Source organism: Budorcas taxicolor, chromosome 25 (genome assembly GCF_023091745.1).
Source record: "Budorcas taxicolor isolate Tak-1 chromosome 25, Takin1.1, whole genome shotgun sequence".
In the NCBI taxonomy this organism is placed as follows: Eukaryota; Metazoa; Chordata; class Mammalia; order Artiodactyla; family Bovidae; genus Budorcas; species Budorcas taxicolor.
Genome location: NC_068934.1, coordinates 33,365,349 through 33,390,137, shown reverse-complemented (window position 1 = coordinate 33,390,137; position 24,789 = coordinate 33,365,349). Strand labels below are relative to the sequence as shown.

Here is a 24,789-nt window from a genome sequence, read left to right as displayed (position 1 = left end):
GGCCCCCGCCAGCTCCCGCTGGTCCTCCTTGCCCAGCCCACATGCCAGCTGCCCTCTCCCTCCTTCTACTGACCACAGAAGTGAGCATTTGCTCCCACGTACATATATATACATAGAGAAACCCACAAACTACACACATACACATTTGCATCTATAGCTATATATATGTGGAGTCTGGAAGACGGCGGAGTCCAGCCCTCTTTCAGGACTCGAGAAACAACAGAAGCAGGGCACAGCGCGAGCCACTGCTTGCTCTCTCACTCCACTGATATCTGAGGAAGTGGAGAAATCCACCTAGTGAAGCGGGGAAAGGGGGGGAGGAGGCAGGTCTCCCCCTGTCCCCAGTTCACTGCCCAAACTCCACCCACAGCCACGCTGGCCAGCGAGCCCTCTCTCCTCTCTCCTGGACACGAGGCCAGCAGGTCGGGAGGCGAAGGAGAGGCCCACTCAGGCCAGAGGGAGAACAAGTACACCAGGGTCTGAACAGCCCTGGAAGCCAACAGCCGGGCCACCGCTCCCCTGGCAGGGGAGGACGAAGCCCCGCACACCCATTGCCCCGTGCCAGCCCTTGCCCCTCAGCCAGCAGCCTCGCTCAGGGGACACTTAAGTGGCAGCATCACAGCAGAGTGGCGTGGCCGGAGTCGTCGTGCTCCACGCTACTGAGTATTGCCTTCTGGTCTTCCGGGAGCTGGCGGTGGCACAAGTCCGACAGACGGGCGAAGGGGTCGGGCCGGGAATGTCTCTTCTTCCTCCGGAGGCAGACAGCTTCGTCGGGCCACAGGACCTGAGAGTTTGGAAGGTGCTGAGCCTGGGAGGCAGAACCATCTAGGAAGGGGAGCAGGTGCACACAGGACAGGAAAGGAGGAAAGTATGGTAAGAATGAGAAGCCAGTGGTGCACCCCCGCTGCCCCCTGCAGGGCATGCTGCCTGGCCCCCAGGGCCACATGCTGGAGCCACCCTCCTGCCCAGAGACCAGAGCAGAAAGTACAACAGAGAAGTCAGCGCTCCGGCCACCCCAAGTGCTGCTCTAGTGAGAGCCGGAAAGCAGGGTGGGCATGGCTGCACCTCCTGCAGACCCAGATCTAGTCAAGCAACATCTCTCATCTTATATTTAATGTTGAATATATTCAGTACCTTTTATTTAATTTTTTTCTTCTATTTTTTTAAAGAAATATTTACCCATCTTTCTCAGTGCCTCCTGGGTACCAGGCCAGCATTCTAGGCACGGGGCTGGGACTCAGCACACTTTCCCCCCACCCAGTGCTGCAAGCAGGGATGGATGTCTCAAAAGATTTTACTTGTCCACATCACAGTCAGGTCTGGCCCACCCTGGACTGCCGGGCCATCCCTCTGCTGCATGGTGCTTCTGGGGACACAGAGGTGAAGCCCTCTCGTTCTAGAAGATTATACTTCAACGTGGGGATGGGGAGGAAGAGATAATAGAGATTTAAAGACTACAACCGTAAACCTTTCAGATGCTGCAAGTACTACCAAGAAAGGTAGCCCAGAACCCTGAGACAGAAAATCTGGGGCGCTGCTTCTGCCCTGAAGGAGCAACACCGAGGCGAGTCTCGCATTATGAACCTTCCACAGGCCTAGGGGAGGAATGTTCCCACAGTGTGACAGCCCCAAGCGAGGGGTGAACGCGACACGAACTGGAGCCCAAAGGAGGGCCGCCACACTAACACAAAGGGAGCGGAGGCGGTGAGGCAGGAGGGCAGGCAGAAGCCTGTTCTGGTTGCAGGGGGACCTTCCGGAGGTTTTAGCCAGAAGTGAGTGTGTGTACGTGTGCTGCACATGTGTGTACACACACTCACGGGACTCTCTAATACCACTCTGGCCACTGTGTGTTGAATACACTGCAGGAGCCGGGACGGAGGCTGGAGGACCAGATAGGAGGCTGCTGTTCTGGTCCAGGGGAGAGACGGGAATGACTCAGAACTTAACTTTAGCATCTGAGACAGAGAAAAGTGGCCAGATATAGTGTGTGTTTTAAAAGTTGAGTCAACAGGGGACTTCCCTGTTGTTAACATTTTGTCTTCCAGTGCAGGGGGGTGCAGGTTCAATCCCTGGCCGGGGAGCTAAGATCCGACATGGCTTGTGAGCAAAAAAAAACCCAAAAACATAGAAACAATGTCACAAATTCCATAAAGACTCGAAAAATGATCCATATCCAAAAAAAAAAATCTTTAAAAAACAAAGTGGAGTCAACAGAGCTCACCAGATGGACCAGATGTGAGAAGAGGAGGGGAATCAAGGAGCCTGAGCAACCAGGCAAGGAGGAGAGCCTTTTATGAGACTGGGCAAGACGCAGACATGGAAGATTATCCATAACTATTTGAGACAGAACACCCAGAGGCATGGGCAGCAGGCACCCAGAAATATGAGACCAGCTCACAGACAAGGGCTGGGCTAAAGACAGAGCTTTGTGGAGTTGTGAACACGTGACAATGGACAGGACCACTTAAACAAAAAAAGAGAACATAGGCAGCTCATGGGACTTTTTTTTTTTTTTTGCCAAAAAACAAAAAACAGATGATAGATATATATTATATATAGATAGATAGATAGGTAGATAGAATGGGCTTAAATGGGTTGAAAATTCAGCTTTGGACTCTTCTCTCCCAAAACCTAAAAAAATTTGTCTTCTTTCTCTAAACTTCAGTATCCTCAGCTATAAACTAATAGGATAATAGTACCACCCAAAGGCCAAGTGAGAACTGAGAGCTTGCTGCATCCCAAGGGCAAGGGCCTCAGTGTCTCATTCTCCCACATGGAAGGCTCTCTGTGGTAGATAAGAAAGACCAGCAAAGAAGCCGTGCAGTGGTCTTCTCAGACAGCCTGTCACAGCACTCCAAAAACCACTGGTAGAATGAGAGCATGTGATAAATAGTAAGGAGTTTTCTAAGTCTGAAATAAGGCTGAACTATTTTTGCAGTATCTTAGAAGCTATGTACAACTGCTGGGTAAACAGCATCCATTTCAGCAGAGATGTCCTTTCTACGAAATAAAGCAGTTTCACTCTAACTCATGGAGAGAAGTCTGCCCTGCCCTCAGACACTGAGTCCATGCCACAGGGACCCCTTAACACCTAGTTCAGTTCAGTTGCTCAGTCGTGTCAGACTCTTTGTGACCCCATGGACTGTAACACGCCAGGCCTCCCTGTCCATCACCAACTCCTGGAGTTTACTCAAACTTATGTTCATTAAGGAGCAGATGCTATCTAACCAGCTCATCCTCTGTTGTCCCCTTCTCCTCCCGCCTTCAATCTTTCCCAGCATCAGGGTCTTTTCAAATGAGTCAGTTCTTCGCATCAGGTGGCCACAGTATTGGAGTTTAAGCTTCAGCATCAGTCCTTCCAATGAATATTCAGGACTGACTTCCTTTAAGATTAACACTGAGTAGGACCCCAGAATTCCCATGTCCATCCAGAGGCCTGATAAGGAGGAAACACATAAGGAAACAGGGATATGTCCAAGGCATATGGCAGACTGAGGGGAAAAATACTATTTATATTGTTAAAAAAAAGTACACTAGGACTTCCCTGGTGGTACAGTGGATAGGAATCCACTTGCCAGTGCAAGGAACACAGGTTCGATCTCTTGTCCAGGAAGATCCCACATGCCCTGGGGCAACTGAGCCCGCGTGCCACAACTACTGAGCCTGCATGCTTCAACCACTAAAGCCCGTGAGCCCAGGGCATGTGCTCCACGACAAGAGAAGCCACACAGCAAGAAGCCCACACACCACAACAAAGAGCAGCCCCTGCTCACCACAGCTAGAGAGCCCACGCAAAGCAACAAAGCCCCAGGGCAGCCAAAAATAAACATTTTTTAAAATACACTAAAACAATGCCATATATTTTCTAAAGGTGTACACACAAAAGGGTTCTGAACACACATGCCCCCAGGAAGGATGGTCCCTAGGTTGGATGAAACAAGATTGAGAGGACAATCAGATTTTAACCTTATTTTTCTCCTTTTTTGACATGAAAACTCTATTTGTACATCACTTGGCAATTAGCACTAGAGAGAAGCAAAGAAGAAGACACTAGAGGAGCTGACTCTGCAGAGAACCCAGAGCTGGGATCTGTAAAGGCAGGTCGGGGTGGGGAGAGAGGGATGGCACGCCGCTCCGCATTTACCGGATCGTTTCTTTGACTTCGAGGAGCCCTTGGATGACTTTTTGGGCTTCTTTATCCGTTGGTACTTCAGAGCCTCCAGCCTCTCAGGTGCAGCAGCATTCCCGGGTGCAGGCGGATGTGTCCTGGAAGGGACAATTGGAGAGGCACAGGTAAGCTCGCAGACGAGGGAGTTTTGGAGGAGGAGCTGGAGAAAGCCAAGCAGCTGTCCCGGAGAAGACACCTGCCTCCCTGCTGCTCCTGGAAGAAAGAGTCCCAGTGGAGAGCTCCTGCAGCGGGAGGCCCATCTGCCGGGCCACCAGAGACCTGGGAGAGGGAGAGAGACAGGCTTTAATGGTGAACCCATCATGCGGCCCTAAGCTGGGGAAGGCAGCATGGAGAAGAAAGCAGCTTCCGTGTCTTAAGTTCTTGGACCATCACAGTCAAGACCTTTAAGTGAAAAGTACAGGGGCAGATTAAAGGGGTTGGGGGGAGAGCAACCCCACCCCTGACTGTTCCCCCCGCCCCCCAGGAAAGATAGGCCCGGCCAGACAGGGCCCTAGTGTCCCGTGAGATCAGCCGCTCCTTTGCCAAGAGTCAGGCAGAACCCTGCAGCCAGCAGCAGCAAATGGCTGTCATCCACCCACATTTCGGCAGCAGACGGGGCTCAGACTTCATGGTCACATGAGAGAATAGACGAGCGCAGAAGTGGATTACGACAGTCAGTGCCCAATCGGGCAGTCTGGCAAAGCCCGGGACACCTGCAGTGAGTGTCTCCACAGTTTAAGATACAGAGAAACCGAGGTTGTTGGGAGAGGAGACCTGTGTCGGAGTCCCCTCCTGCCCCAGCTGAGGAGTGGAGGTAGCAGCTCACTTAACAGAGTGCCTGTGCAATTAGGTCAAAGGCAACACCCAGAGTCCATGCCGCCAAGATGACAGAGAGCTCAAAGAGAGCCGAGAGGATGGGCTGCGACGACCTGCACGCACTGGAGGGAAGAGTTCAAGAGTCAGAAGAAAATCTAGAAGATCGTTGCCATTTCTTCTCAGAGGAAGCCAAACTTGGAGCGTGAGGAGTAAAGGGGGAAAGAGAGACATGGGTCGCTCTTTCTTTCCGGCCTGTGATGCTCTCAGCACGCCATCAGGGAATCAGGGCCACCCCAAAACGCTGCGGGCTGGCGGGGAGTCACTCTTCCCATCTCCCTCCCCACACCTCACTCTTCCATCTCCATTCCAATCAGTGCTTGGTAAATCCTGATTGAAGGAAGAAGGATAGCCAAACCTGTGAGGGGAAAAGAAGTCCCCAGTAGTGAGCAAGCAATCTAAGGTTAAAAAAAAAAAAAAAGAGGGGCGGGAAGACCACAGCCACATCTCCCCAACCTCGGGGATCTTTGTAGGGACAAGGAAGAAAACACAGAGGCTAACTGTAGACGAGCCTCTGATTCCTGGGGCTTCTTGATCCAGCTGACAGTAAAGCAACCTGCATCTTCTCTGATGGATGCCATCCTTCCACAGCCTGTCCACATTTACAGTGTGGGGCAGGGAAGCTCCTCCCAAGTCCAGGCCAGAGACAGCATCTCAATTTTCATCAGCCCCCTCGAAACACAGAGCTAAGAGCCCCCCTACATGCACACACGGCCTCAGAGAGAAGTAGGCCAGCTCACCATCAGAGGTCTGGTCTTCACCCCGAGACCCAGCTGCCAGCTCCCCATTCCTTCCTCTTTCACAGACACCGCCATCTACCCCCGGAGGCCCTATATGGCAGCAGCTGGAAGGAATTCTGGAAGGAGACCAAGAATGGAGACGGCCAGGCCACGAGGGAGCGTGACTCCCCAGAGCCAATGCGGCGGCTTCACCCCGCTCAACCTGGACTAAGGCTTCCTGGTGCTGCCTGGAAGGAAAGAGACATGAGTGCATGGCTCGGGTCATCCGCTTGCTGGTGCTGGCCAGCCTTTTCCAGGGGCAGACAAGTGAGCAGCACACCATCCGAGGAGGCATATGACAAGCCAGCAGGCCAGGGGCCAGTGTGCAAACAGCACAGTGCAGGGTGACCCACTGGGCATGAGAGAAACAGGTACAGGCTGCCCCCCAAAACTGCAAGGGATTCTCCCAGGCAGCTAAGGCTTCCAGGGTCAGTATCATTATTGCTCTCATCACACAGAACTGGTTCGCCACTCACCATGCCAGGCACTGATCTATGTCCTCTGCAGTAACTCCCCTGAACCCTGACAGCATCCCTAAGGGGCAAACATGAGACGGACCCCGTTTTTCAGATGGAGAAACTGAAATTAAAGTGCTTATGCCATTTGTCTCATAATCCAGTTGTCAACGCGACACAGCCAAGACTCTCAACGTGCCGTAAGCTGTGTGCGCAGCTTCTTCCTGATGGAAACAGGCACAAGCCCCACAGGAGGAGGACACTGCTCTCACCCTGCAGCGCCCCCATGCCCCCAAGCAGTCAGCCTGCCCTGGACGCCCACGCTGCCATCTTGGACATTCACCCCGTCGGTGGCAGAGCCAGAGAAGACAGCCTGGGGAGGGAAGCTGGCTCAGGTGTGCACTCAGCAAGGATTCCCAAAAGGAAGAAATAAGCCACTGGGAGGTGGACGCAGGGGTAGCCAATTTTTCTTGTGAAGCAACCAAGCTCCAGCCCTTCCAGGACACCTGCTGTCCACCTGTTCCTGCATTTGGCTCGGTGTTCAGACTCTGATGCACACAGGAGAAGCCCCGAGGCACTGGGCTGCTTGCCAGCACAGGGGACAGAGATAAAAAGGCAGGGTCTGGAAGAACGGGGGTGTGGGGAGGGGGACACAATGGGCCTTCATATTCAGTTAATTAGGCAGAAAAGTTACATGAAGCATCCCAGCGGGCTGGAAGCCAACTGCCCGCTTCTCTGGAAAAGGGGACCCTGTCCCCTGTCCAGGCTAAGCCCCTGGGGGACTTCTGGGCAATGCACTTTGATGCCAAGGAGCTCAGACAGGCAGGTGAAGCCAGAACTCTCTTTCCATTCAGCCCCAGTCCTTCCAGAACACACAGAGTCATCAAACTTGGACCCCTCTCTCAGAAAGTACGAGCATTACTGGAAGGTGAGGCCTCAAAGCCTGGCATCCCCAGTGAACTCCAGGTCTATGTCCCACAGTATTTCTCTATGGTTCAGACCTACCAAAGATGGCCTGAAATATACCTTAACACTCTTTGCCTCTTACTCATTATAAAATTCATGCAAAACCGAAATTAGTCACAGTCCCAGAGACCTCTCAGCTGCTTTCGCTGTGCCCACCTGGAGCAGTGAAGGGAAGACACAGCCCAGCTCAGAAAGGCAAGCCACAGCGCAGGATGGCTGAAACCCTCCTGGCAATGGCAAAGCAGAAGGGAAAGAGTGTGGCCTTCCTCTCCTGAGTGCACACTCTGCCTGTCTGTCTATGGGACTGGGGAGGAGACCAAGCAAACCCACTCCCATCCACGGGGTGGCCAGGACGTGGGTGAACCCGCCTTCCATCGTAGCACAGCCACCAGGACTCTGCGGAGGGGCGCCCTCCTGCTACACCCACCGACGGCCCCTCCAGCGGGCCAAGTGTGTGGCCTCCCAACTCAGGACAGGCTTTTACCAACGGGGCCGCCTTCCCCGGGTTCACCCAGTACAAGGGTCCCCAACACACTCCGACAGGCCTGCCTCATGGAGGCCACAGTCAGCATGAACAGGAAAGGGAACCTGAGAGAATGGGAGGCCCAGGCGGCTGCTGGTGTTCAGACAGGGAGCTGAGAGCCCCGGCCACTAACAGGCCGAGTCCTCCCAGAAACCACTCGCCACTGCCCGCCCTGAGAAGGGAGCTGGAGGAGGAGGAAAAGGAGAGGAGGAGCGGCCCAGGACGGCTGTGGGCTGGGAGCAGGGAGGGGGGACAGAGCGAGAACGCACGTAGACGAGACGAGTCACACCTTCTCCAACAGACCCAGGGGGACACAAGCAAAGGGAGCAAGACGGCAGCGTCCATGGGGGAGCCCGGCGCCTGCGGGGGCCCCCCGGCCTCTGCCCAAGCTCCTGACAGGCAGCGCAGCGAGGGCCTGACTCTCGAGGCCGAGGAGCTGGCCGGGCCAGGCAGAAACTCAGCTCCCGCGTCACACCCCTGGATTCTGGGTTTGTCACAACAGTGAGGGGACACTCAGCCTGCAGGTCTAGGACACCAGGGAGGGGTCACAGGGGAGAACAGGGCCCAGGCACTTTTCAAGAATGAAGGGGGAGGGCTGGACCCGGAGTCATCAACTCCTTGAGGGGGGTCAAACTGGGGTCAGGGAGGAGAGAGGGAAGGTGGAAGGCCAGCCTGTCACTGTCACTCAGCTGGCCGCTTGCAACTGCTGTCCCTGGGCTCCCAGAGCGTGGCATCAGCCAGCTTCACAGGACCCAGACCTCTGGCTGCGGACACCTTCCCAGCTGCAGACCATGAGGAGCTGGCGAACAGGCTCTGGTTTATGGGAGGCCACTCTCATGACTCGAGGAGACAGGCAGCCCCCCCCTCCCTTCCCCCCTGCTATCTCCAGGTGGGAAGGAGACGAGGCTTCCTCCTGGAAGCCAGAAGTACCCAGGGAGGCTCCCCTGCTGTCCGAGTGCCTGGTGCCCTCACTGGCTAGTCCCCAGAAGCATCCATGGCAAAAAGCAGCATCTTCTTAGCCACCATGAGAGTGATGGGGTTAAGCTGACCACAGAAGCCTCTTTAAGAGGCTCGGTACCCTTCTGCTGTCAAGTTGCTGAGATCCCCACCTGGAAGAGGAGGCACCCACAGGGGAGCAGAGGGAGGAAAGCGGTGTTTGGTCAGCCTCTTGCCAATCCCCTGCCCGGGGCCGGTTCTCTCCTCTAGGGGTCTCCTCCCAGAAGCCCCCAAAGCTATGGCCCAGAGAGGACAGGAGTGGCTGCTGCAGGGGCCTTGAGAGCAGCGAGCCTCCGGGCGAGGTCTGCGCCTTAGTCCTGTGACGGCCAAGAACAGGCTGCCGTGAGGGCTCAGGAGTGGTGACCTTCGCTGCCCAGGGCCCTCACAGGACGACACGGGGCCTGGACCAGAGAAAGACCCAGCTGGTGAGGAAAGGAGCAGGCCACAGCCCAGCCCCAAGCTACGGGGAGGACCGGCTATCAGTAGGATCCCCAGAGGACAGGGAGGGAACAGGGCAGGTCAAGGGGCCAGGGAGGGAGGGGGCCTCTGTGCTGGAGGCTGCTGGGAAAACCGGGCAGAAGAGAGCAAGGTGCTCACAGATACCCCGGGGCCCAGACAGGTTTCCCAAGTGTAGAGATGCAAAGCGCTCTAGGCATTCTAGGCCCTCAGGTGCATGCAGGCGCCAGGGCTTCTGTGGGAAGCTCTGGACAGCAGGATGCGGGTGTCTGGATGCAGAAACCAGGGGGGGCTCTGGGCGGGGCTCGGAAGCTGCAGCTAGGCGGTGGCCCGGCGGGCTGTGGCAACAGCATGATGTGGGGAGCCCAGGAAGCCGCAGGGAATCGGAACGGAGGCTGCCGCCCCACAGAGGACCAGGGGGCTATGGTTTGGATTCCCCCGTAAAGGAAGCGATGGCCCTGCCGAAGCCCGTCCGCCGGTCCGCCCCCCACCGCCCGCCCAGCCGGAGCTCCCTTACCTATTGAGCTGAAGAGAGGCTTGTCTCGACAACACTGCCCAGATAGCTGAGATCAATCAGAAACAAAGCGGTTATCAACACGGGCGCCGGGACCACCCACGCACACCCAGAGGGGAGGGGAGGAGCACGGGGATCAGAGAACCAACAAGCGAGGAGGCCAGAGAATGGGGTGAGGGGCAGGAAGGAGAGAGACAGAGACCCAGACGGCACGATGGGACGAAGCAGATGAGGGCTGCACAAAGCACAGACGACAGGGCACGGCCCCCAGCATCTCCTGCAGACAGCGCACGGCTCTCCTCCACCTCCCAAGCCTCCTCCCCCACCTGAGCCGAGGGGTGGGCGGTGAGGCTTGTGCTTCCAGGTACCAGAGTCGGGATTGAAGGGGGCAGGGCGCCGGGCTTCCTCCTCTCGACCACCTCCCGTCTGCCTACAATCAGGCCAGCCTCTGCTCTGGACTCTTCCCCTGCACAGGCAGCCACACCAAAGAAGAAGACCAAAGGACGGAACCAGAGGGGGCGGGGGCAGGAGATATGGGGTCTACAGACGGTGCAGGCTCTTCTCAGCAAGTCGGGCCAACCCAAAGAAGATGGAGGAAGAGAGACAGACAGAGAAGGACGGACTCAGGGAGGAGGAAGGGGTAGGGAGGGAGAAAGACCTGAGAGAAAGAGCACGGGCAGGCATCCAGGCTCAGTGGTACCTGGCACACCAGCTGCTACCGTTTACAGTGGGCTCCCCCAGGCCGGCTGATCGCAGGGGCTTGTCTGTCTGTCTGTATGTCTGCAGTTTCCTGCGAGGCACACAGGTTGGGGTGGGGTGTGTGGCTTGGGCTCAGGGTTCACAGGCCTGAGATGTTGCTTTCAGCCTCCAGGAGGACACAGCCTCTAGAGATGCTGGGGTGGGTGGTGGGGGGTTGGGGGGAGGGGGGGCAGTGGTGCGGCGCTCACTAGGCAGCAGAGGGCAGGAAGTTGGGGACAAGAGCCTGGGGGCCCAGGGAAGCCAGGCCCCAGGGTCCTGCTTTCAAGGAGGAGGGGTCAAGGAAGAAAAGGAGGCTGGACATGAGGTCTCCGGGCAAACCCTGGAACCACCCAAAGTCAGGCTCCCCGGGAAGCACTGGGTGACCACTCAAGGGACGCACATACCCTCCCCTATCCATGTCCTCTGCCCAGGCAGGGGTCTCCTGAGAGCTCTGGGCAGGGTGGAGAAGATCCTTCATGCTCCTGGCCAGGTACCTGGGCAGGTAAGCCGCACCCCCACCCCAGTGACCACACCCTGGCGATGCCAAGACCAGCACTCCTCTCCTGAAGGATCTGCAGCATGTCCAGACAAGCCCTGTCATTCGGTGGATGGAGGGGCAGGGGCAGGGGGTGGGGGGGAGGGGCGGAAGATGATCGGGTGCAGTGGGCACGAGAGACCAGCTCACACTCACCCTGAACTCGGTAAGGGCGGAGCGGGGGGCTCTGGCCTGAGCAGCTCCTCCCCCAACCTTCCAGGGGAAGGCGTCTGTCCAAACACATCCAAGCTGTCCGCCGGCCCCGTGGGGCCCGGCGGAGGGGAGGGGTAGGCTGTGGCCAGAGTGGTGAAGCCCACGGTGGGCCGGAAGCTGGGGCTGCCGCTGCGGCTGCTCTGGGACGGGGAGCCTGTGGACGGCGTGGACTTTCGTGAGAAGCTGACGGCGGCCGGCGGCTGCAGCGTGATCTCTGACATCTCGGCCTGCTGCAGGAGGCCAGGGCGGGGCCGGGCCCGCGCGGCCAGCTCAGGGGAGCCGGTGCGGGAACCGATGGGGCTTTGGGTCAGAGGCGAGAGCCGGGAGGGCTGTAGCACCACTTGATGTAAACTGGGCTCAGTGCGCCTGGCCTGCCGGGGGCTGGGCCGGGGCCGGGGCTGGGGCTCGTACCACCGGGTGTCCAGGCCCAGCGCGCTGGGGCCGCCGTGCGCCCCCGGCTCGGCCGGCTCGGGGTAAGGCAGCACGGGTATGCCCATGCCTTGGCTGGTGTGTCTCAGCTGCCCTTGGCTCACAAGAGGCTGCACAGGCCTGTCCTGCCACTTGGCGGTGGGGGGCACTGGGGCGGGGCCTCTGCCTGGCGATTTGCCGGCCCAGCCCTTGGGCGCCTCCAAAGACAGGATGCCTGGGTAGGCTGCGGGCACCTGCAGGGAGGCGGGTGGCAGTCCTCGGGGGAGGCCGGCCGTGGGCTGCAGGCTCTCAGCCACTTCACAAGGGTGCAGCTGGTGGGGGAACATCATGGCCGGGGTCTCCAGACCCCCGAAGGGGAACTCCGGCCGGCCCCAGGGCTCCGGGGAGCGCCCACCGGTGGGCGTCTGAGTCAAGGGCAGTGTGCTGTTGGAAGCGTTCTCTCCATTCTCCTCGGGGATGGTGGGGTGGCCGAAAGGCCCCTCGGCGTGCAGGGGCGGCGAGGACATGACGGAGCTCAGGGGGCTGCCCACCTCCGGCATGTAGAAGGGAGGCGGCTCCACCTCCCCCGGGCTGCTGCTGCTGAGGTACCCGTAATACTGGCCGTGCTGGAAGGGCCGGGGGGCGGGCGGTCGGGCTTGACCGGTGGCCTGCAGCCGGCTCTCCAGGCCGCCGGGGCCCTCCAGGCCACGGGGCTGGAACCGAGGGCTGTATGCTGGTGGTGGCAGGTAGGACTCCTGGCTGGACGACAGAGGGGTCAGCTGGGACTTGAGGGCAGCCACAGACGTGGGCACCAGCGGGTCCTCGTTCTCCTCATCCGACTGGCGGAACTCGGGGTACATGTCGGTCTCCTCGGCAAAGGGGAAGCCCTCGATGCGCCGGGCCTTGGCGGAGGGCTCCACCTCAGAGGGATCCATCACGAAGCGGCCGTCAGGGCCCCTGCTGATGAGCTCGATGGGCGTGGTGGCCTCCGCCTCAGCCTCCGCCTTGGCCACACTGTACTTCTTGCTGCTGATGGCCCTCTTGGTCTTCTTGTACAAGGACAGCTCCTTCTCACGCGAGGGGCTCAGCATCCTCTTGGCCGCCGGCTGGCCCTGGTCATCGGAGGATTCGGATGGGGCACGGAGCGTGCGGATACTCTCAGGGCTGACCTTGCCAGAGGACAAGCTGGGGACAGGGAGAGAGCAGGCGGCATGAGGGGGGCTCAGAGGACATGACTTCTTTCTGTTCTTCCCGCCAAGTACCTGAATCACCTGGGAAGGTGACAGTGAGGAGGAACGGCAGCGGGGCTATGTGTTCTGGCATGAGATACTCTGCCTGGCTCTCAACTGCCTAGGTGGGCGTTGTCCATTTTCCAAACGGACACCCTGTTCCTATGCTTATTCTGTCTGCTCCTACTGTTTGCCACCTCTCTCTAGTTACACCTGCAACTTGACTCCTAGATTGCTCAAGAAATGCAAGCTCCTTTTACTATTAACTTAACCAAAACATATTAAGAAGATACATCTGTTAGGATGGGGGAAAAAATCAAAGAAATACATTCTAAAGCCAAAGAGAAACAGTTCATCTGCTCTCTTGAGTTGTCTGCGCTACAGCTTCCTCTGTCAGTGTGGACAACTTGAAGCTACCATGCAGATCAATTAAGGTGACACAGCTGAGCGAGCCCTCCACCCTCCACCCCAGACAGCTATGCCCTCTCCTCCTGGGGAGGCCACTTACGGAGACTCCAGGCTCTTCCTGCAGTGTGTGATGGAGAGTGGAGGGTCTGGAGGGAGAAAGGATGGAGCTGGCTGAGGCTGATGCCACAAAGCCCACCCCAGCTGTCAGCAGGGCCCAGGGCAAAGCCCTGCAGGGAAGCAGCCCCCAGGCATCAGAGACCGCTCCATCCAGGATCCTGCACCCCCACCAGGCCCACCTCCACCCTCATTTCTGGTCCCAGCCACCTCTCCCACCATCAAGGCAAGTCCCGCTGGTAGCTCTGCCCACGAGGTCCAGTCTGTTTTCAAGCCGACACCCACCTTTCTTGCGCTTGAGCTTCCGCTTGCGCTGCTTGTTGACGAAGCAGGCGGCCAGGGTGCTAAACAGGATGGCTGCGGCCAGGAAGCAGATGGTGGCCACAATGCCAGCCAGTACTGGTCGGGCCAGCCCCTCGTCGGTCAGGTCCGGCTGCGGGAAGATGTCTGGGGGTGGGGGTGGGGGGTGGAGCACAGGTGAGACTCTTCCCTCCCCCAGGGCCCCAGGTGCCTCTCCGCCCGCATAGGATCCACATGTCTAAGGCTCTGCCCTAACACTGAAGAGGCGGCCTGGTGGGAAGAGGTGGAACGGCATCGGGGAGCTGAGGAGTCGCCACCTACATCTCCCCATGGGGCAGCCTCTCCAGGTGATGACCAGGCCATCACTCACCTGATGACCTCACCAGGTGCCCTCACCAAGCAGCATGCTCCACCCAGAAGCCATGCCCGGTTGACCGGACGCTGTGGGAGCCTAAGTATCACATGGCCACAGGGACTCCCACCAGCCTCTCTACAGGACCAGGGCCCAAGAGGGTGACTGCAGCACTGTGGGGCTGTCACTCAAGAATGCAGGCTCCCGTTCTACCATGACGGTGCAGGCAGGCAACCCCTGCAGGGGGTCAGCTCACCCTGGCCATCACAGGCACATGCTAGTGTGGACAGGGCCATCGGACCACATCCTGTCCTACTGGCAGAAGGGCTCAGATTCACAGAGCTTGTGAGAGACAGCAGGATTGGATGGGTCCCCAGGACCACACATCACCCAACAGCTTGTTAGGAAGTGCCGCCCCACAGGCTCATCAAAGGCAAGCCCACATATCTTTGATACATTTGGCCAGAACCCACTCCCATGTCGATGAGGACATGGATGAAAACAACCCAGATCATGCTGAGGCTGAAGGCTCAGCCTTTGCAACCAGGAGGCTGAAAGACAGGGAATGCTGAGGTAGTTAGAGGACATTCACCAGGGACTCTCGCAACTACTGGGAACCAGACATAAAGCCACTGAGCAGAACAGTTCACAAGAGGTGCCCCCAAACCCTCAAATCCTCTACCCCGGCCTGGGCTGCAGCTCTCTCCCCTAGATGGATGCCAAGACAGAAGTGTGCTGGGCTACAGCAGGCACCTCCGAGGAGAAAAAAACAAGACCAGGTTTCCTAGGGGATCAGTGGTTAAGAAGCCACCTGCCAGTGCAGGGCACACGAGTTCAATGCCTGGTCAGGGAAGATTCCACGTGCTGCGGAGCAACTGAACCCGTGCACCACAACTACTGAGCCTGAGCTCTAGGGCCCAGGAGCCGCAACTACTGAGCCCAGGCGCTGCAACTGCTGAAGTCTGCATGCCCTAGAGCCCACGCTCCACAACAGGAGAAGTTACAGCAGTGAGAAGCCCGCACCCCACAAACAGAGAGTAGCCCTGGCTTGCCACCAGCAGAAAAAGTCCATGCAGCAATACAGACCCAGCACAGCAGAAAACAAAAATAAATAAACTAAAAAAAAAGAAACCAGCCCCACAGTGCCCAACACACAAGACAGAAGTGTGTTAGGCCCGCCGGAAGGCTCACTTCCCTGCCCACCCCACCGTACCAGCATCTCCAGAAATCCCAAGCGTGAGCTTGTCGGGCCCCCTCCTGCCCCCTGCCTCCAGGGGGCCCTGCGAGCACTGCCCAAGGACGTGTGCCCCAACTTGATCGCTAAGCAAATGCCTCTTCCCAAACCGAGGGAACCACTTCTGGGGGAGGGATCTGCTATTTGGCAAGGACTGTAACTGGAGAAACACGCGTAGAATTGGGCCTAGAGCCAAGAGAAAGGAAGATAAATGGAGACAGTGCTCGGGAGTTGGCTTTATTTAGCCTGAAAAAAATCTAGGGAGAGGAAGGAGCGGAGGAAAACAACACCAAACAGCAATTTTCCAAATGAAACACCCTAATTATGAAGCTGCCTTACCGAGAGGCATCGGTAAGCACTGCTGACCCGTTTCTGTCTCTTTGCTCCAATTTGCAGCCCCCACGTCACCCCACAAGTGGATAACACCAGAGGAACAGAAATTTGACAGCAAAAGGACTGAAGTTCCTTTTGACTATTCTAACGAGAAGGTTAGCTGGATTTCCTTCTGTGGCTACCGCAGAGAAATGGTCATGAATTCGGCTCTTCAGGTGGAGAAACCCTACCCACCTGAAGGTCATGAAACAAGAGAGTCAGCTGGCGCCCCCTCCTCTATTCCAGCTCAGCCTCTCCCCATACAAGCTGGTGCGCCGATGCTGCCCCGACCCCAAGTACCTGTGCTGGAGACACCGGCAATGTTGCTGGGCTCGCTGATCAGATCCTGCATGACGGCCAGGACCCGGAACTCGTACCACGTGTCCTACAGCCCCAGAGGTGACACCCCATCAGCCGTGCAACCTGTGACAGCCACCAGTACCCCTCCCAGCTGACCCCCCCCAACCAACTCTGCAACTTGGGGTATCTGCCAACTTCCATGGGATAAATACTCGGACTGTGATAGATTCCAAGCTATACATATGAGGTCACTGAAAGCAGAGCTAGAAAGAGATGCAATGTGGGCTCTTGGGACCAATCCCAGCTCTAGAGCATCCAGGGAAGGGAGAAAGGAAGACAGGATAGATAGCAGGCACATGTGCGATAAGCGGCTGCCTCTCTCCAGCTAGAGAGACGCCAAGGTATAAGGGGAGGCAGCTGGGAAAAAATACCGTGTTCTCCAGGGACTCAGAATTGCTGAAGGAGGGCTCCCACCCTGGGCTGCCCATGTTGGACTCCAGCCCGCCTCGCGCTCCCTGGCTTTTGGCGGCATGTGGAGACCCCTCAGGGCTGGCCCTGAACTTGCAGACCTTGGCTGCCGTAACCCCAAAATCCCAAACTCTGGCAGCAGCCCTGGGAAAGCAGGAGTGCGAGTGTGGCAGTACGCAGCCAGCCCGCCGACACCTGAGCTCCCAGTGATTCTAGAAGCAATTCACGGTCACTTCCAGCAAACGCCAGGCTCCACACCTGTGATAGGTCCCTGGCAAAGAAGTCCCCTTCGGTGCCAGGAATGCCATCGTCCAGCGTCTCCCAGCGCTCTCCGACGCGGAACTCCAGGACATAGCGATCGATGGGGAAGCTGTGGTTGGCAGGTGGGAGCCAGGACAGGAGCACGCCCTGCTGGGTCCGGTTGGCTGTGAGGCACCTCGGTGGGGTAACCAGCACCAGGGGTTCTGGAGTTGTGACAGGGAATGCTGCAGGGTTGGGGAGAGATGATGAGGGGGTTGCTGAGGCTGCCGCACCCCCTTGACCCACGCGTTCCTGCAGCACAGGGACCCCAAGGCGGTGAGGGTCACATCCCCTGGGAGCAGGCATCAATTTAAGGACCAGAGTCACACGAAGAGCCCTCCTGATCCAAAGGAACGAGGCCTGGCAGCGGGCCTGAGCTTTCTGATTCTGTCTCCAGAGCACGTCCAGCAATACTGAGGGACGAGGGACAGCATCATGTCCCTCACAGGAAAAACATCAGGAACCACCAGGAAGTAAGGTGGTATCTTTAAAAAGATACTTTTGTTCCCTTCCGAAAGAGGAGGAACACCTTCCCTCAGCACTGCCCTGTCCATACAGCCCCCGACTGGCCCAGGTGGAAAGCTGGCCCCCATGGGGGGTGCTCTGGGGCAGGATGAGCCCGCCTCCACAGCTGCCCCCTTGGTGGCAATAAAGGACCCCGGGCAACACTGGTGTGGAGCTGCCTGGTCACAGCTGCCCTCGTTGGCCGCAGAGAGGGGACAAACACAACGGCAACCAGGAGGACACAGCCCCTCCTAGGCCCCTGGGTCAGGAAGGAGGAGACAGGTCCACGCCTGCCACCAAATGAGGCTGGGGGCCAAATGAAGGAGCCAGCAGAGAACAGGAGGAGAAAGGACCCCCAAACCCCCTATGAGGCCACAGGAAAATGGAAACAGGTGGTCAGCCATGAAGGATGAAACCAAAGCTTTCCCACCCACCTGAAGACACATGAGGCTGCCCCATAGCGCCCAAAGTGCTCAGCCAGGGCACTGTGGTCCAGACCAACCCCGAGGGATAGTGGGACAGACCCCTGCTGCTACATCAGTGATGGTCATATAAGGCATTTAGCAAGGTGCCTGCATATAGCGGGCAAGAAACGTCTGCTCCATCCCAGCTCCTGCAGGAGCGCCCCAGCCTGGCCTCACCTAAAGTGTTCACAGTGACCACCTCACTGAAGGCGCTGGTGCCCAGTTTGTTCTGGGCCAGGACACTGAACTGGTACGCTGTCTCGGGCTCCAGGGCTTCCACCAGCAGCCAGCTGGGTCCCGGAGGCACGGGCAGGGACAGCCAGTCATGGGGCCCAAACTGTGCCCGCTTCATCCTGCCCAAAAGGGAGAGAGGATTGGGGACAAGAAGACGGGGTGGGTTACACTGGAGACAGGAGAGGGCACACAAGTGCTGGAGGTGGGGGGCACCCTGGCCTCCCCAGGTTTGAGGTCAGGAACAGGCTGCGACCCCTCAGCTATGGCTGGCCCTGTCCCCATGAGGCCAGGTCCCTAGCCACTGCTGGTGCCTCATCTGTGAAAGGGGACCCTTGGCATTGTTGACGCTCAAGAAACTAGTCAAATTATCAGTTGCATTCTGAGAGAACCTCACCCTGGGCAGAGTCTTAAGAGTGGCCCTGCCCTGAGAGCGAGGACACTGGGAACAAGGCAGATGTTAACGTGGGAGAGTAGCTATGAGCACCAGCGGGACCTGAGGGGAGGCCAGGTGCCCAGCTACCTGGCTGCTCTGGGATGGTCAAAGCGGGCCTGCCTGTGTGACCCAGAGGGCTTGCTCTGTTCAAGCAGGCTGGTGTCACTGAGGAGGAGCTAAGCACAGGACAAAAACAAAGAGCGCTTCCCCACAATGGGGACAGGATTCTAAAGCCTTCCAGGTTAGAAATCACCAAGGACGGCTGCACTGTGGGTGCAGAATGCTGGAATTCGGTGAGAGGGTCAACCCCTGCTCTGCGGCCCGCTGCCCTCCCCACCAGCCATGAAGCCAGTGTCCAGGCGCACTGTCCAGTGCCACCACGGGGAGGGGATGGCTTCCCGCTGGACTGGCCGGGCAGCTCGAGGATCCCCGAGGAGGCCAGGTCCCTACACATCGACGGCTCACAGTTGCCTCTGCCCAGGAATCAGAGCCAGGGCAGCAGAAAGCACGGCAAAGAGAAGCCAGCATCAAAGGTCAGGATGGGAGAGCTGGAGGCAGGCAGAGAAAAGGGGGGAAGGAGCCCCCCAGCCCGAGACTGCCCCTCCCACCCGGCACCCCAGCAGGCAAGCAGGGTGACACAGCGAAGCAGAGCCACAGGCAGCAAGGGGACCAGCCCATGCCCAGATCTTCTGCTCAGGCCTCCCCGAAGGTGGCCACATGCCCTGCCCTGGCCACACAGCCCCCTGGCAGTACCTAGCCTGCCCCATGGGGGTGGGACCGGGTTCGCTTCAACTCTGAGGCCCCCCAAGCTCACCACCTAGATCCGGTTTGTGTCCAAAACTCAGAAAGCCCAGGTACTCAGAGTCTAGGAAACAGGCCAGGTCCCTCTCAACCTCCCTTGTGCTGCAAGTCCACGGAGGGCTCTGCCTGCGTCTCCAAGAGTCCCCGACTATGTCTCCTCCTCTCCAGGCCTGGTGAGCCTGGGGCAACACACACCCTGAGAAGACAGGTCTGGAGAGGAGGAGCTGAGGCTCACCCTCCCCGATCAACAATGTCGCCCCTGATGCAGGTGGCCGGCTCTGGGCTCGGGAAAACCCGAGGTGAGTGTGGACCTCAACCGAGGGCTCTCCTCCCAGTTTTTCCACACCTCCTGTCCTCAGCCTGACTCACACATCACTGAGATGCTGGTCAACCCCAAGGTTTCGGCAAAGATCTCCAATCACTGCATATCACCAAACGAATGTACAGCCAGGTACAAAGGCAATGGACACACAGTCCCAGAGAGAAAATGCACGTGTGCAGACGAGGGCAGGACGGTGAGCGCCACTTCACACTGGTTTCTGGAACCATGCGGGAAGGGTCAGGATAAAGCTAATCCTAGGCTTGCAGCTGGGCTGTCTTAGGATGCCCAAGATCAGGAGTCTCTTCCAGACTCCAGAGGACAGAGGAACCTAGAGGAGCGAGCCAAGGACACGGAAGGGCCGCAAGATCAGCTAAGGACACTCAGCACAGGATGGTGGGCCATTCGGCCCGACATCATCCCAGAAGCCCCGCCCACAGAAGCCTCCTCACCAGGCAGCACACACCCACCATTCAGAGGAAGGTCAAGTGGGCAGAGATCCACACCCTCCTCATAACCTGTCCCCGAGCCCCGGGGACTGATGGGGGAGGGATAAGCAGAGAGCGAGGCGTGCAGGGGTGACTCACAGAGGTCCGTACCAAACAGAGAATGTCTGCTCAAATCCTCCGTCGTAGCCTGGCTCCCAGGACACATTGGCAGTTGTCATTGAGACCTGGACCCGGACACTGCCCGGGGCGTGGGGGCTGGTGCCTGGAGACCAAGCAGACACCTCAGGCACGGGGAAAGTGAACCCGTGTGACCAGGGCTGTGAACCCGGGTGCCCCGCAAGCACAGTGGCCCCAGGGGAGCAGTGGGGGCCACAAAGCTCTGAGGAGCTGGGTCCAGCCCAGGGCCCTGGGGCTGGAGGAGGAAACCTGTCCTGCCAGGGAGGCTGGTTCCTCCAGCAGGAGATGGCCTGAACATCAGGGATACGGGCTGGGGGTAGGGAGTCAGCCCCTGGTCATCAGGACTGTGCTCATCTGAAGAACCCAGAAGTGCACCTGATGGAGGTCAGCAAAGCCAAAAGCCCGTCCCACACGACTCTGGCGACCCACACACCATAATGAGAGCAGCCCAGTCCAGCAGGCCCTCAACACCTCCAGCAGGAGTTTGAATCCAGGGCCCACCACTCAGTGTGGTGATGCCAGGCAAGGTGTCCCACCCAGGCTGGCCTCGGTCTCTGTGAGTGAGCCTGGGAGGAATATCAGCTTCCACTTTGCACCACTAGGTACTGAGCTTAAAGCCAGTGGTAAATGTTCAATGGCTGTTGTTAGGACAGTGGCTGTCTGTCCCAGAGGAGCAGGCATAATGTCCAGGCTGGGGTCCTAGGGACAATGTCTCCAACAGCGGAAGAGCCCCAGGGAACAGGACACCTGTGCCAGGCCCCACCCAACCCCGAGCCCGTACCGATGACGGTCAGGTGGGTGCTGGCAGTGATGCTGGTGACCACGTTGGTAGCGACGCACTCCCACTCCCCATGGTCCTCCTTGCTCAGGGCGCGGAACTGCAGGCTCCCGCTGGGCAGGACGTTGTGCTTGCTTCTGCTGGGCTTCCCTACCTTGGCCAAACACGGGGGCGGGAGCGGGCGGCCAGGACAGAAGAGAAGCCACCGACACTCAGGGCTCCAGAAGGGGGTCAGCACTGGGCTTCAGCCCACAGCCCTCCTCTGCCCCTTGGGAACAGAGCAGTCCCGGCTGTGCCCCCACTGCGCTCCTGCAGCCCCGGAGCCCAGGGGTACCTTTCTCCAGGTGATGATGGGGAAAGGGCCCCCACTGTGCTCCTGCAGCCCTGGAGCCCAGGGGTACCTTTCTCCAGGTGATGATGAGGAAAGGGCCCCCACCGCGCTCCCCATGAGCCCTGGAGCCCAGGGGTACCTTTCTCCAGGTGATGACGGGGAAAGGGCCCCCACCGCACCCCCTGCGAGCCCCGGAGCCCAGGGGTACCTTTCTCCAGGTAATAATGAGGAAAGGGCCCCCACCGTACCCGCCGTGAGCCCCAGAGCCCAGGGGTACCTTGCTCCAGGTGATGATGGGGAAAGGGCCCCCACCGTACCCCATGCGAGCCCCAGAGCCCAGGGGTAACTTGCTCCAGGTGATGACAGGGAAAGGGCCCCCACCGCACTCCCCATGAGCCCTGGAGCCTAAGGGTACCTTTCTCCAGGTGATGATGAGGAAAGGGCCCCCACTGTACCCCCTGCGAGCCCTGGAGCCCAGGGGTACCTTTCTCCAGGTGATGATGGGGAAAGGGCCCCCACTGTACCCCCTGCGAGCCCTGGAGCCCAGGGGTACCTTTCTCCAGGTGATGACGGGGAAAGGGCCCCCACCGTGCTCCCCATGAGCCCTGGAGCCTAAGGGTATCTTTCTCTAGGTGATGATGGGGAAAGGGCCCCCACCACGCTCCCCATGAGCCCTGGAGCCCAGGGGTACCTTTCTCCAGGTGATGATGGGGAAAGGGCCCCCACCACACTCCCCACAAGCCCTGGAGCCCAGGAGTACCTTTCTCCAGGTGATGACGGGGAAGGGGTCCCCAGCCGCGGCACAGGGGATGAGCAGCTCCCGGCCAGCCTCCTGCCTGTACTCCCAGCCCGGTAGCACCGTGAAGTACGGGGGGTCCTAAGAGGGCAGGCCAGGCCGTGACACCAGGCATTTCAGGAGCCCGCCTGCCCACACGGAGGCACCCGCAGCCCGGTCTCACCTTCAGGACAAGCCTCGCGGGGGCAGACTGGCCCATGGTCCCCAGGGTGTTGTAAGGCACACAGGTGTAAGTGCCAAGAGCCTCCTCTGTGGCCTCCTCAATCCGGATGGAGCCGTCCTCCATCAGAGTCCAGCCCAGGTTCTGCGGGGCACAGACAGTGGAGCGGAGCTGTGGTCAGTGCTGACGTCCAGTCCAGCCCCACTGGCCAGACCCGAGCTGCCCCTCTGTGGGCAGGTATGTGGGGTGGGGCATCTCAGGTCTGGGAGGATGGCCAGACCTGCTGGACTTGGCCCCGTGGGAAGCAGCTCTTTGCTCTCCCAGAACTCTGAGGGGAGTGGAAGGGTCCTGCTGGGAACCAGATCCCTGGAGGCAGCATCTCAAAGCCAGGGGCCTCCCGAGACCCACATGCAGCCCTCCAGCACCTTCTCAACCTGCAGGGGGCGGCCGTCCTTGTTCCACTTGACCACAGTGGCCGGCGGCTCTGCGTCCACGGGGCAGCGGATGTAGCCGTGAATCCCCACGGGCACGTAGATCACAGGGGGCATGTTGAGGACTCGGGCTGGGTCTGCAGGAGCGGGAGTTGGGGCAAGCAGGGGTGAAAAGGCACAGCAGGGGCCGAGCCACCCCACAGCCCAGGGCCCAGCACTCTGTGCAGCACCAGGTGCGAGCCCAGTGGGGCCACGATACAACACGGCCCACCCCCAGGGCTGACCACCCAGAGGCCAGCACGGCCGTCCCGTTTGTCCAGTCCTGCATCCTTAAGAACCCCCGTCTGAATGCACCAAGGCACTGCCGCTCCTGCCCACCTGCAATGCCCCCCGAACACCTCTGTCTGCAGACTTGGTGGCCAGCAGGGACCCTTAGCACCCCAGCCCCCAGACTCCCAACCTTAAAGCCAGTGTCTGGCCACTCATAAGACCGGTAAGATGATAGCATCCCTCTCAAGTAGGCGGGACCCCAGGCCTTTCCTCTCCCCACACCCTCGGGACAAGGCTGCTTCTGTGCGCTCCCTCCCGCCTCGGTCTCCCGTGTGTGTAGCTGGGGTGCAGAGTTGGCCACGGAGCCTCTAGAAGGTTCTCGGGCGACAAGAGCAGCAGCCCCGCAACGTGGGTGAGTCATCGCCCGGGGGCCATGCAGGAGAACGATCCAGAACTCCCCAGGAGGCGGTGGGGATGAATGGGCGGCTCTGTCAGCGTCTGGAGCCCTTCGCCGAAGAGCATTACATAAATACCAGGCCGAGGTGTATATTTAGACATAGCTTCCTACTTTTGCATGGTGGAGGCTTTTTTTTCCCCCTCCAAGGTTTTCAAAGGGTTTATGAATGGGAAATACTCTGAACACTGCTTTTTAGTAGAAATAAAGATCCTTGTCTCACCCACCTGAAAATCTCATTCCTTCCCCCCGCCCCGGATTCTCTTTGAAGGCAGGAAGGAGGTAAGAAAGGACAAGTGGGAGTGGGTGATGCGCTGGAAGGAGACGGGAAACCACGCTTCCCTGGCAGGCACGGCCGCAGCTGGAGGACAGGAGTCCTCGTCCAGGCAGGTCAGGGTCCTCTGGGACCACTCCTACCACCTCTGTGACTCTGTCTCTGCCCCTCTGTGCCCAATGACACAGCAGATGGGATCTGCCCCACCAGGAGTCTGCAAAGGAGCCTCTTCCTCCAGCAGGTGTGGGTGGGACAGACCTGATGCCCCAGTCACACAGCTGTCCTGGGGCCTCACAGCTCTCAAGAACCTGGGACTCACAGGACAGCAGCTGAGAGTGGTCCTCTGCTGTGGAAACTGGAGAGGAGGCCTCTGACCCCACCAGCAGCAACACTGCATGAGGGCATGAGGCCAGCACTCGGGCAGCCCCCCACCAGGCCTCTGCTCTGCTAGCCTCCTGGGTCACCAGCTGTTCTGCTCACATCCTCAGCGCAGACACCGCCTCCAGGCCCTCTCCAGACAGTCACACTCTCGCCTGCCTGCCCCTCCATTTTGTGGGGGAGCCTGGTTCTCCCACACGAGCCGTCAAGTGATGGAGTGCCTGTCATCTACCACATCAAGCAGGGCCCGTGTTGCCTGAGTGACAGAGCCATCAACCAATCAGGAGGGAGGGACAAGCCCTCATCATACATCCTCTCCCCACCACAACCAGCAAGCTGAACAATGCTGCACAGAAGCCCTCGGCCGCTCTGGGTCTCAGGCAGCCCCGAGAGCCGCAGAGGGAAGGCCCAGAGGGGCCTGGTGCTGGCAGGAGTGGATGAGCCACTGGGAGAGGGCCTGTGCCCCTCGCCGACACAGCGGGGGAGCAGAGAGCTGGCAGGACAGTCGCCCCACCAGGTGTGAGCCACACACCCTCAGATAGTGAGAGAAAGCACCTCACTCCAGGTGCAGACAGAGGAGCTGGCTGGCACCGGCACGAAGACAGTGTCCAGAAGGCCAGCCTGGCCCTGAGCCCAGCCAGGGTGAAGCCGGCGGGATGGATCAGTGGACAGGGACAACCGCATGGCCAGAAGAAGGACCCAGAGCGGGCTCCATTCACCTGCACTAACTAACCAGCCCCGGTCGGGCCTCCTCCAGGGCTGACCCCCTCCCTCGCCCCAGCCCCTCCTCTGCCCACCTTCCCCGAGGCAGCCCTCCCGTCCCCAGCATGGCCAG

At 59.0% G+C, this 24,789-nt stretch overlaps 1 protein-coding gene across 1 annotated transcript in view; it reads right to left on the bottom strand.

Annotated features, from left to right (window-relative positions):
• Window positions 1–616: 616 nt before the first annotated feature.
• Window positions 617–24,789, bottom strand: part of IGSF9B (immunoglobulin superfamily member 9B) — a 42,147-nt gene continuing 17,974 nt past the window's right edge. Inside the window, exons 8-20 of the mRNA XM_052662328.1 lie at window positions 22,573–22,715; window positions 22,151–22,291; window positions 21,952–22,068; window positions 20,864–21,014; window positions 20,056–20,167; window positions 17,847–18,022; window positions 16,660–16,886; window positions 15,934–16,018; window positions 13,661–13,822; window positions 13,362–13,407; window positions 11,160–12,809; window positions 4,145–4,266; window positions 617–825 (exon numbers count right to left, since the gene is read on the bottom strand). Of these exons, the coding sequence (XP_052518288.1) occupies window positions 617–825; window positions 4,145–4,266; window positions 11,160–12,809; window positions 13,362–13,407; window positions 13,661–13,822; window positions 15,934–16,018; window positions 16,660–16,886; window positions 17,847–18,022; window positions 20,056–20,167; window positions 20,864–21,014; window positions 21,952–22,068; window positions 22,151–22,291; window positions 22,573–22,715 (3,341 nt within the window). The remainder of the gene's footprint in view (window positions 826–4,144; window positions 4,267–11,159; window positions 12,810–13,361; window positions 13,408–13,660; window positions 13,823–15,933; window positions 16,019–16,659; window positions 16,887–17,846; window positions 18,023–20,055; window positions 20,168–20,863; window positions 21,015–21,951; window positions 22,069–22,150; window positions 22,292–22,572; window positions 22,716–24,789) is intronic.